A 12,481-nucleotide genomic window follows, 5' to 3' on the forward strand; every position below is an offset into this window, starting at 1 on the left:
GGACTTTGTACCCAATAGACTTGATAGCTTCATTCTGTCAGAGGAAAAGATGTTGTCATGGTAATTTTCTTAATTTTAAAAAAATATTTACTACGGTGTACTATCCCTTAAAAGTAAAATCTGTTTCCTTGCCAGTGTTTTTCTTTCCTTCATCGTGCAGGCATTAGTTTGTTGTTACTGAAATTGGGTTGTTCAGGAGTGCTGGGTTGCTGACATCGGTTTTTTTGTTTTAAAAAAAGCCAAAGCATTTTTATTTTTTTTTTTTAGGAGGAAAGGTGGTTACCTTCCAGTGTGCAATAAGTATTTACACACAATTTTTAAATAACGAATTTTAGTACTGATAGCAGCTGGAGAACTGTTCTGCTCTGCTTAATACTGCTACAACTTTGAATATATACAAAGTGACACTAACATAGTTGCAAAAACAACAAGGAGTCCTTGTGGCACCTTTGAGACTAACAAATGTATTTGGGCATAAGCTTTCATGGGCTAGAACCCACTTCATCAGATGCATTTAGTGGAAAATACCGTAGTAGGTATATTTATACATAGTACATGAAAAGATGGGAGTTGCCTTACCAGGTGGGCGGTCAGTCTAACGAGACAATTCAATTAACAATAGAATACCAAGGGAGGAAAAATCATTTTTGTAGTGGTAATGAGGGTGGCCCATTTCAAACAACTGACAAGAAGGTGTGAGTAACAGTAGGGGGAAATTAGCATGGTAAAATTAGGTTTTGTAATAACTCATCTACTCCTAGTCTTTATTCAGGCCTAATTTGATGGTGTCCAGTTTGCAAATTAATTCCAGTTCTGCAGTTTCATATTGGAGTCTGGTTTTGAAGTTTTTTTTGTTGAAAAATGGCCACTTTTAAGTTTGTTATTGAGACTTAAAAGTGGCCATTCTTCAACAAAGGCAACTCCCATCTTTTCATGTACTATGTATAAATATACCTGCTACTCTATTTTCCACTCTATGCATCTGATGAAGTGGGTTCTTGCCCATGAAAGCTTAAGCCCAAATACATTTGTTAGTCTTTAAGGTGCCAGAAGGACTCCTCATTGTTTTTGCTGATACAGACTAACATGACTACCACTCTGAACCCTAACATAGTTTCAGTGATTTCCAAGATCCCATTTCATCTCTTCAAATGGTACAATTGATCCAGTTGGTATACTCTGTTAGATAGGGTCACTTGGAACCTTCAATGGCATGTATTGCTTTGGGGATCCAACACTTTTGAGTCTGAGAGCCAATATAGAACTGTGAAGTTTGGGTTCATAATAAGAACACTAGAACATACAGGTAATATCACAAAATGTCCTAGTGCTAAAACAAACGTGCTCACTCATCCATGCCACACACTGGTGTGGTTATTATAAATACAGTCAGATTGGTTAAGGAAGCAAGCCCTTGGTGGCCAGAGGCAGCACCATGGAAAAGTTTTAGAATGCTCACTGATTCTCCAATCTTTGGAACAGTGGTTTCTAGAACCTTGTTTGTCTTCCCAATTGCTGGCTTGGCTGATGTACACCATTGGACAGGGTCACCATCAGGCTTTCAAACTGTCTGGTTTCCAGGCTTCCTCACTTGGGATTTTGGAAACAAAGCACCCAAAAGTAATTGAAATTGAGCATATATTGTAATTTAACCAAGACTTTGCCAAGGTTTTTGGTGCCAAATACCTACCAATGCCATATTTATTGGAGCAACTGAAAAATCTATCACTAACTATTACTAGCAGTAGTGGTTTATATTTAATTACTGATCCCTGTGAGCCAGAGGGATATGAACTTTATATTTGAAGTTTACTATCTTCTGTATGCAAAATATGACAATCAGGGTTTAAGTATATTGGCTGGGAGATGTGGAGAAGCCTCAAGTGTTGTACTTGTTCATTTTCCAGTGCTGCCAATTCAGGACTTTGAAAAACCCTAAATTCACCCAATAAATAATGTTTAAAAATCAGAATGCAAGATTGTTTGTTAAAGTAGAAGATCTAACTTGGAGTCCTGATTAATAACTTGAGATTGAAATTATGCCATTTCGAAACCAAAAGGACCCCAAATTACAGTATAGTCTCTTTGTAAAAAGCTAACAAAATATATCAAATATTTCACAACTTGTATGGTAAACAAAGCAAAAAGGTTATATACGAATATAGGAAAAATATATAGCAATTGCATTTATAATACGGAGATAACTGCATTTATTTATTATATCAAATTTTTCAGGGCTTTTAAAAATATTTTCAAAATCTCCTTACATGTTCCTTATGAAAATTTCTTCTGATAAAATTTTGCATGCCTGACTTCAGTCTGTAATGTTATATGGTTTTTAAAAACTCCACTGAGCTTTCAGAACACACATTTGGCTTATATACCAAAGGATGAAATTCCATTAACAATTTGTTTAAAATGTTGATTCACATAAGATGTGATTGGTATGCAAAAAATATTAGTTCCATTTGCTTAGCGGCATTCGAACTGAATGTTTAGCCTCATATAAAGTGATATTCCAGTACCTGAACTAACAGCTGAATTTAGAAATTGATTATGCTCTTGAATCAAATAAGTATACAAAGTTCTGTTGAACTAATTATTAGGCTTTTATTTAATCACAGTCTGAAGTATGACTGTATATATGAACTGAGCCAAAAACAATAGAGACAGTAACCCTTGTTCACCCACACTCAAATTGTTTATAACTGATCAGCTTGGTTCCTTGCCCAGTTAGTATAATTTGGGTCTTGCATTTACAAAAGACCTACATGTTAGAGATCAAATGAAACTGAGCCTAAAACAGATGACTATTTATTTTAAACTATTCAGATATTAACTGGTATTTTCTGAGCAATGTCTCAGAAAGGCCAGTTCTTTTCTTAGGCTAGTTTCTGATTTGAAGAACCCACAAGTGGCTGATTCTAATCTGACAGCAGGGTACATCAGGAATAACTGCATTAAAATCAGTGCCATTACCCTGATATAGAACCAGTGCAAGTGAGATCAGGATCAAGCCCAGCTGTTTCATGCAACCCGCTTTTATGTTTGACAGCATTCTCAAATGTACAGTAATCTGCTAATAATGCAGTTTTCTTTCTTACTCTAAACCATCTCCTCAGTCCTGAATGAAATCTTTTTACCGTTAGGCTTGTTCCACAGTCATCCTTCAGGTTATTTCATTTAGGTGTTTTCTTTCTTTAAAAATACTTGTTTTCTATGTTACCTGAACTATTCCCCTCCCAGCTATTCACTGAATATAAACTCTTTCAGATAAATAAGACTGTCCTTAAGTTATCTAGATAAAGCATTACAGGAGATGGGTGAAACTCAAAATGTTTAGTTTGGAGAAGCATGAAAAGTTTGCCTGGCTATATGAAGAATATCCTGAACCTTTTGGGATCCCACAAGGTACAGCTTCCTCCCTGATCCAACATGATCAATGCACTGCAACAACAAACAGTCCTCTCTCTAAGTCATGAAGACATGCTGCCTACAACAATAGTTAACTTGGAGAAGTACAGTATAATGTTTTTGTTCCTTCCTGTCTTCAAAAGGGTCTTTAGCAAGACAGTGTGGTTCTAAACTAAAAATCGTAGCTAAAATTAGCTCAGATGAGCTGAGTTACAGAGATGTATCTTAAAGCTAATGAAGTTGTCCTTCCTGTACATGCATGCATGTGTGTGTGCTCTGTACAGTGGACTAGAATTGGTCTATTCTTTAAGCATGTGCAGATAGATGCATTGCCCAAGACTGTAAAAGCTCCGTGGCCCAGATTCTCTTGGTTTCTCACAGCCCAACCCCCACCAGCAGTCTGTCATTGGATCCTAAAGACAATGGAATCTATCAATTTAGTATTTCCCTTCCTTTTTCAGGGTTAAGGATAACACTGTGATGGGGTTCCTGGAATGCAACCTGGATTATGGGACCGCTGAGCCCTCCAAACCCATCAACCTGGGTAGTCACTCACACTGTAATGCTAATGTCAAGCTACAAGCCTCTGACAGGCTCTGCACTTACACAGCTATCCACAGGCAGAGAGACACCCAACTGGGTTACATGAATGATCTCCCAGCCGCTCATGAACAAGCCAGTTCCCCCCAGCTCTTAGCCTTGCACCCCAGAACTTTACCGTCTTCCACTGCTCAAGGCTCCCTGGGGCAGTGCATGTTCATTAAGTATTTCACCACTCCCTCAGAGTGGAATGGACCTGCACCAGCCTTTGTAGTCTGAGCTGAGATTTCCCAATCCCTTCAACCAAAACACACTGTTTTAGATAAAATATAAAACATATTTATTAACTACAGAAAGATAGAGTTTAAGTGATTGTAAGTAGAAGGCACAGAGATCAGAGTTAGTTACTTAAGAAACAAAAAAAAATTGCAGTCTAAATTCTAACTTAGACTAATTAAGCAAGATTTGAATCAAGCAGCATCTCCCCTAGCACATGGTACAAGCAATTTACAGTTCCTCAATACACAAACTGGACCTCCTACCAGCCTGGGACAAACTCCCGAGTCCAAAGTCTTTGTCTTTTAGATGGTCTTCTGGGTGTTGAAAGGGGGGTGGGGTGGGAGAGGTCAAGTATTGATGTTGTCACTGTCTCTCTTTTTATACCTTCTTCCAGCTTCTAGAAAGATCCTTGCTGTGACGTGGGTTGGTTGGTCTCAGATGTGCCTTCTCTGAGAAGCCTCTGAGATAGTGGATTCTTTTTCTTGATGGGTCATCAATGCCCGTCTGGCCAGTGATGGGTGCTCCATTGTCCTTAGTGAAAGTGTGGCTGTGGGCATTTCCCAGCCTCACAAGATATTTCAGTAGCACATATAGCAATATTTCATAACTTCACATACAGTGATAATACATATAATCCAACAGGATATTAATGTTCAGCAGATAAAGACTTTTAAAATGATACCTCACAAGGTATACTTCGTACAAAACATATCATAAGTATATGACAGTGGTGAATATGGGAGTACCAGGGTGTTACTTTGAGGTACAGAGTGTTATAAACACTAATATGTATTTTTACAACCAAGTAGAGGGAAAAGCCTTCTTTGCTCATCCAAAGAAAAAGAGTTTTTAGAAAGGCTTCTATCTATATCCTGCATTGAAGGCCCCCATGACTCCCTAGAATCTCACTGTAACTCTGAGTAATATTATTTCATTACCTGAAACTTTTAGGGAAATGTTTGTTACGTTTTCTTTCTTGAAAAGTAGCCATATTAGCAGCAATTAGCTCTACCAGAATTATGCAAGTACAGAGCTCTTACGGCTTACTCTTACCTTTACCATCTTTCATAAAGATGAGTTGGTTCTCTGTCCTTGCCATAAATTTCAGTTGAAAGTGGTGTCCAGTTTTCACCTCAATCAGTACATTTCCCTTTTGGTTTTCTTCCCTCATCCTCATAATTCCCCGTGAAGCTCCAGCACTGCACAAGCTGGATGTCCAGTGCTCACTGCTTCCATCAGTAAAGAACAAAGACACTTTGTGAAAAATCTCTTGTCTTTTCATTGTTTATACAGGGAAAAAATCAAACAGGAGTCCATTTCCATTCAGCACCTGTCCAAATGGACTGTGGAATGTATCCAAACTTACTATAGTGAGGGATATGCTCAGGTGTTGGAAGGGCTCTTACCTTTCTCGAGTTGCTATAGCTTAAACCTGTAGGGCAGCTACACAGAATTCACTGCAGATATTCTCTTAGCTCCGTTGTCCAGATTCCCAGGCTAGTGTTCAGACGCTCTTTCTGGGGGGCTGTTCTACAGTCCTGCTTAAACGTACTGTTCCCCGATCCCTCCTGGAAAGTGTGTTATAATTAGAGAATCTTCAGAAATGAAGGGTTGGTAGAGATAATTTAACAAAAGGTAACTTGGTTTTCTCTGTCAGTAGCTGGAATTTACAGAATAAGTTGCTTACACAGAGCCATACCTCCTCGCCTCTTTCCCTAATTTTTTCAATCACTAAAATACGATTAGATAGACAGACAGGAACTGAGAGAATTAGTATAAAAGATTCCAAGGACAGAACGGACCGTAATGATTATCTAGTCTGATTTCCTGTATAACACAGGCCATAGAACTTCCCCAAAATAATTCCTAGAGCAGATCTTTTAGAAAAACATCTACTCCTGATTTAAAAATTGCCAGTGATGGGAAAATCCACCACGACCATTGGTAAATTGTTCCAATGAATAATTACCTTCACTGTTATTTCCTGTCTAAATTTGTCTAGCTTCAACATTCAGACACTGGGTTGTATTATACCCTTCTCTGCTAAATTGAAGAGCCGATTATCAAATTGTTCGCTATGTGTGTACTGTGATAAGTCACCCTTAACCGCCTCTTTGTTAAGCTAATTAGATTGAGCTCCTTGAGTCTATCATTATAAAATGTGTTTTCTAATCCTTTAATCATTCATTTGGCTCTTCTCTGAACCCTCTCCATTTTATCAAGATCCTTATTGAATTGTGGACGCCAGAACTGGAAACAGTATTCCAACAGTGGTCACCCCAATGCCAAATATAAAGATAAAACAACCTCCTAGATTCATGGGGCCCTTCATATCCTCAGTCTCAACACCTATCAACATACTTAATGCCCCATCCTAATCAAACTGCTTTCAACAGATATAGGCTCTGCACTGTAAGGCTCATGATTTGAAAAGTGTGTATCTATAGAGGCAATCAAAGGTGCTGAGCACCCACATGTACTGATTTTAAATAGGAGTTGAAAGGGCTCAGGACATTGCCAGGTTAGCACATACATTTAGTGAAAACCATTAGTGAGAAGTGGTAAGTAACCTGGATTTTTCTGAATTCATCCGTTTGCAAAAGAATGATAATTAAGTCCCAGACATATTCTCAGACTGAAAACAGGTGGAGAATGGACACTTAAAATCTTTTTAAGAAAAAGATTTACAATTCATTTGTTTTCTTGGATATATAGATTTATGGATACTAAATATTTTTACTTATAAGTATTACATACTTAACCAAAATATATAGAAAAGTTGATTTTCTAAATGTCTAAAGATTTTTATAATGCAAGAAAACTGAATCAGAAAGACACTTTAATTTGCTCCTAGTCATTTCTCCTTTACCTCATAAAATGTTAGTTAGAAATAATGACTTTTACCTTATTTTTCACTCTGTGTCCATCTTGCTAATACAATTTATCTTTATTAATTAGAAAGTGATCGAAACATTTTACTGAACCTCTGTAATTTTTTAACCAAAAGGCTCCTGGTAACTGGGTCCAAGGATCTGCTTTAAAATTAGACTTTTGTAAAAGATAGCTTAATGCACCACTGCCATATCTCAGCTTCCCTTGTCCAGTTTAGTAAATAGGATGACTAAATCGTAGTCGCACCAGTTCTGAGCAAACAGGCAAGAAGGAAGACAGTTAAACATCTTGCTGTGCGTGAGCAGTTAGAGGGCAGGCAGACACCATGCACCTTGACCACCTATTATGAAGCTTTTTGCTGCAATGTCAAGTGAAAGCGAGTTAATTGGGTGAAGCTGTAGAGCATGTTAGGGGCATGGTAAAGGGTTGCTGTCTGACAGTTGAATGTCAGCAAAAGCTAGTCAAGTGTGGCTGAGAGACAGAGACCTGTCACAAAGTTCATGTGGACTATAGCACAGTTAGGGAGCTGAAATGTGATTCAGTCTCACTTTCTCCCTCATTGCATTCAAGCACCTTAAGATTTCACACTGGATGTGTCAACCCTTGTTCTCTAAGCTGTTTTCTCCTAACCCTTCTGCATTCAAATGATTGAACAAAAGATGCTAATGTTTGGCAAAGTGAATGTAAATATACTTTTTTCCTCCTTTTCCGCTGGAGCGTCAATGTACATCCAACTCAAAAAGAAACTGTGAAGGGTTACAGCAAACAATTAGACTGCTTGGTAGTTCAGCTGATAGCTGAATACATTTCTCAAGAAGAGTAGGAGACTTGACAATTAGAGCTGTTGAATAGGCAATGCTTTCTTGCCAGTACAGGGAAAAACTGGGTCAGTGGCAAGGACTACTATATGGGCTTCTTGAGACTGAGTGTATTGCTGAGGTCACACACATTCAGTCTCCTCTCCTATGCCCACTGACTTGAGATAAAATGCTGTGGAGGCAGCTATTAGAAGTACAGATAAAAGGAAGATAAACCGTGAAGAGTTGTAGGGAAAACTCACCTATGGGGGGGGAGGGGTGGCCTTGCCTGGAATTGAGGGAAGCAATCAATTACACATAGTAACAATATTATATACTGAAAAAATGTTCAGAGAAACAGCAAAACAGTTTAATAAGAGTACAGGGTGCCCCTAAGATTGTAAGTTTCAATACAGAACACAAAATAAATCAATAACAATTTAGGTTTGCTAGTCAGATAAAAAAATAAAAAGTGCATTTACTTTTGAGAAGGTACAGGGACACTGATAAATAAATAGCATAAGTGAAAAGTCTCTTTCTATGATGAGAATGTATTCCATTAGTAAAGAATTAGAAATTTGGGTTTAAATGAATGCATGCTGAGTATTACACTGTGAATTAGTCTCTAAGGTGCCACAAGTACTCCATTTCTTACTGTGAAAATAGCACCTTTTGTGGTTAGCCTTAGGTTTCAATATCATTATAGAGCAGTGTAAAACAATGCAGTTTGAAAACTGGGATCTACTAGGATAACATGTGTACAGTGCTATGGCTCAGAAAGAATCTTGAAAGACAGTATAGATTGTGGATTTTACCTAAGCTATTTAGAAATTATTGAAATTAACAACGCAAAAGACCTAGACCATCTCCCTGCCTATAAGATATAGTCCACATATTGTGCATATTAGATATTAAACTGATAATCATGGTTCTGGTCCTACAGATTCTTCATTCGTACAAAAGTTTTGTAGATTGGCATAGGTATTCCTTAGGCTCTTAATATATTTCAGAAAAAAATTCCATTCAAGAGCTTTATAGGAAAATGTATGAAATATTTTGTCTACTAAAATATATTAAATCTTATTTTTGATTATTTTTTTAAGCAGAGCCTATAGTTGGTAATTCCACTCAGCATATAAAATGCTAGATCATGCTGGGGGTAGGATAATAATGATTGTTTCCAGATAATTACCTGATCATAAAAACTTCTGTAAGCGTAAAAGGAAATTCTCCAGTAATGGAAAATCTACTTGGAAACTATTGGCTAGCAGTTCCAAACGAAGAAAGTGTGATGTGTACCCTTCTAATTCTTAGTGAGTTGGTAGCTACTGAATTGTTGTCTCTGACAACAACTTGTTGTTGGAACCAGGAAGAAATGCTGACAATGATGATTTATACTGCATGTTACTACTTTGTTTGTTATAGAACACCAATTTGAGGCCTACTGCATCAGCATATAGAGTTGTGAAACCACTGACCTGGGAAAGAAACAGTTATTGTTGGCTAGTGTACTTTCTTGCTCTGGAAAAGTTTGCTAACTCTCATTACGTTACAGTGGCACCCAGTAGCAGAGCTTTCCCATTTTAAGTGCCAGATTTTAGACTTTTCATCACTTATGTTTTATGTATTTCATCCAGAGTGAAAATGGCTCCTTTAAGCTACTTCTAACAGCAAAGAGACCCATAGCAGCATCCTGGAAGCCTAGAGTGATTTCCATCATGTAGCAAATAAGCAACTCTATGCTGGAAACAGCTGTGTTTGAAAGTAGTTTTGCATGATCTAAAATCTTGGAACCTTTTAGCAGGGCCAAATTCTGCTTCTCCACAGAAATACTCCCAAAAAGGATTCACAAATAGGGACTGTCCACATTAGACTTTTCTCTCCCTTCTCTCTTCCTATACAAATTCCCATTGTTCCTACACGTGGTAGGAACAATGGCATAAATGCTAGTGAGACCTGTCTCTCCAGTATTTTAACCACTATTTCACCTTTCTCAGACATTTTATTGACAACACTGTAGTTAAAATGCCAGTGAAAGCCACTACACTACATTACACTAGTACTCCTGCTGTTTTTACCATCTGTGGAGCTGTCCATGATGGTAGCAAAAATGGAAAATCTCGAAGAGAAAATGTCCAGTGTAGATAAAACCAGACAGTGTGCTGCTAAAGTAGTGCTATTGTGTGTCATCCCCACACCAGAGTCTACCCAGTAATGGCCTGTCTCCCAGTCTAGATTATTTCTCTGCATGGGGGTAGAATAAATCTAGTTGCCATTGCCAGGTCAAGCATCAACTGTGCACAAATATGTAGACTATGTCCTATGACTCCTAGGCCCTGCCCTGTAGCACCCTGCTTTTCCTCCTGGTGTTGCAGCCTCTCCACAGATATTTGGAGAAGCTGGAATCAGCGCAAGATGTTTATGCCCAGGGCTACCTCACTACCTTTGACTGTTTTCTGGCAGACACCTTTGTATCCCAGGCATCCCATAATTTGCACCTTAATCTCTTTCCAGGCAGATGTGACTCTATGGCTGAGCAAATTCCATAAAATCTACCTTGTGATTTAATGGTGGGCATATCAATTACATCTCCATCACTCACCTAGCACAGACAGGACCGGACCTTAACTAATTCTTATATTGTTACATGTACTTATAACTTTGGTATCGCTCTTCCCCCACCCCCCATCTCACTCCTAACTCTAACTCCAATCTTCTTTCTTTCTGCATGCCTTGGTCTCATTTGCGATCATTCCAGTGTTAAAGATAAATATTTTGATGACTTATCTTCTGAGTGGTCTGATGATATAATGATGTATTATGCACTTGCCTCGGACTTTAGAATTACTTACGCTGATGGTTGTGCATGCTGAGCTGTTAAAAATTTATTAACATGAAATAAAAACATTGTGCCTTATTTTCAGAGGAGCAGGGTAGTTGCATCTCCCATCAAACTCAGTCACAGCTGTGGGTGCTCAGAACCTTTGAAAATCAGGCCTGCTATTTACAATTCAGGAGTCCTAAATCATGGAGAATTGGGCAAACAGGATTTTTAATGGTGTTGTAGTATTCCTATTTTTATTGCATCTCATTACTGGATTGTAATTATTGCATTTTAAAAGAGAACATTTTCTACAACAGTTTTGGACAGTGAAAATTAATGATACAAAATCAAATATTAGAAGGAAGTATTGGTGTAACACATTGCGCAAGAATGGAAAGAAATGAAAAAGTGCAGGGTGGTATAAAAGCAATGCATAATGATGGGGATTGTGGTACAGTAAGATTATCCTTGCATAGACTTTGAAGGTTAAAACCATCCGGACTGATTTGTGAGCTCACTCTAGTTATACCACCGTGGCTTAACAACCATGTAAAAGAAGCACTGAGAGATAAAAAGGCATCTTTTAAAAAGTGGAAGTCAAATTCTAGTGAGGTAAATAGAAAGAAGCATAAACACTGCCAAATTAAATGTAAAAACTTAATATGAAAAGCAAAAAAGGAGTTTGAAGAACAGCTAGCCAAAAACTCAGAAGGTAATAACAAAATGTTTTTTAAGTACATCAGAAGCAGGAAGCCTGCTAAACAACCAGTGGGGCCCCTGGACGATGGAGGTACAAAAGGAGCACGCAAAGATGATAGTCATCGCAGAGAAACTAAATGAATTCTTTGCTTTAGTCTTCACGGCTGAGGATGTTAGGGAGATTCCCAAACCTGAGCTGTCTTTTGTAGGTGACAAATCTAAGGAATTGTCACAGATTGAAGTATCACTAGAGGAGGTTTTGGAATTAATTGAGAAACTTAATAGTAACAAGTCACCGGGACCAGACGGCATTCACCCAAGAGTTCTGAAAGAACTCAAATGTGAAATTGCGGAACTATTAACTATGGTTTGTAACCTGTCCTTTAAATCAGCTTCCGTACCCAATGACTGGAAGATAGCTAATGTAACGCCAGTATTTAAGAAGGGCTCTAGAGGTGATCCTGGCAATTACAGACAGGTAAGTCTAACGTCAATACCGGGCAAATTAGTTGAAACAATAGTAAAGAATAAAATTGTAAGACACATAGAAGAGCATAAATTGTTGCGCAAAAGTCAAGATGGTTTTTGTAAAGGGAAATCATGTCTTACTAATCTATTAGAGATCTTTGAGGGAGTCAACAAACATGTGGACAAGGGGGATCCAGTGGAAATAGTGTACTTAGATTTCCAGAAAGCCTTTGACAAGGTCCCTCACCAAAGGCTGTTATGTAAATTAAGTTGTCATAGGATAAGAGGGAAGGTCCTTTCATGGACTAAGAACTAGTTAGAAGACAGGGAACAAAGCTTAGGAATAAATAGTAAATTTTCAGAATGGAGAGGGGTAACTAGTGGTATTCCCCAAGGATCAGTCCTAGGACCAATCCTATTCAACTTATTCATAAATGATATGGAGAAAGAGGTAAACAGTGAGGTGGTAAAGTTTGCAGACGATACTAAACTGCTCAGGGTAGTTAAGACCAAAGCAGACTGTGAAGAACTTCAAAAAGATCTCACAAAACTAAGTGATTGGGCAACA

The 12,481-nt window shown here is 38.0% G+C and overlaps 1 protein-coding gene across 7 annotated transcripts in view; it reads left to right on the forward strand.

The window, feature by feature from the left end:
• Positions 1-12,481, forward strand: part of CCDC171 (coiled-coil domain containing 171) — a 238,783-nt gene that overhangs the window by 210,196 nt on the left and 16,106 nt on the right. Inside the window, exon 26 of one of the 7 annotated variants that reach the window (XM_077817685.1) lies at positions 11,838-11,901. The exons of the other annotated variants lie outside the window; for them this stretch is intronic. Coding sequence (XP_077673811.1) covers positions 11,838-11,864 — 27 coding nt within the window. The 3' untranslated portion in view covers positions 11,865-11,901. Of the gene's footprint in view, positions 1-11,837; positions 11,902-12,481 lie in introns of those variants that run through there. 7 annotated transcript variants of the gene reach the window in all.

This window comes from Eretmochelys imbricata, chromosome 5, assembly GCF_965152235.1.
Source record: "Eretmochelys imbricata isolate rEreImb1 chromosome 5, rEreImb1.hap1, whole genome shotgun sequence".
Lineage (NCBI taxonomy): Eukaryota > Metazoa > Chordata > Testudines > Cheloniidae > Eretmochelys > Eretmochelys imbricata.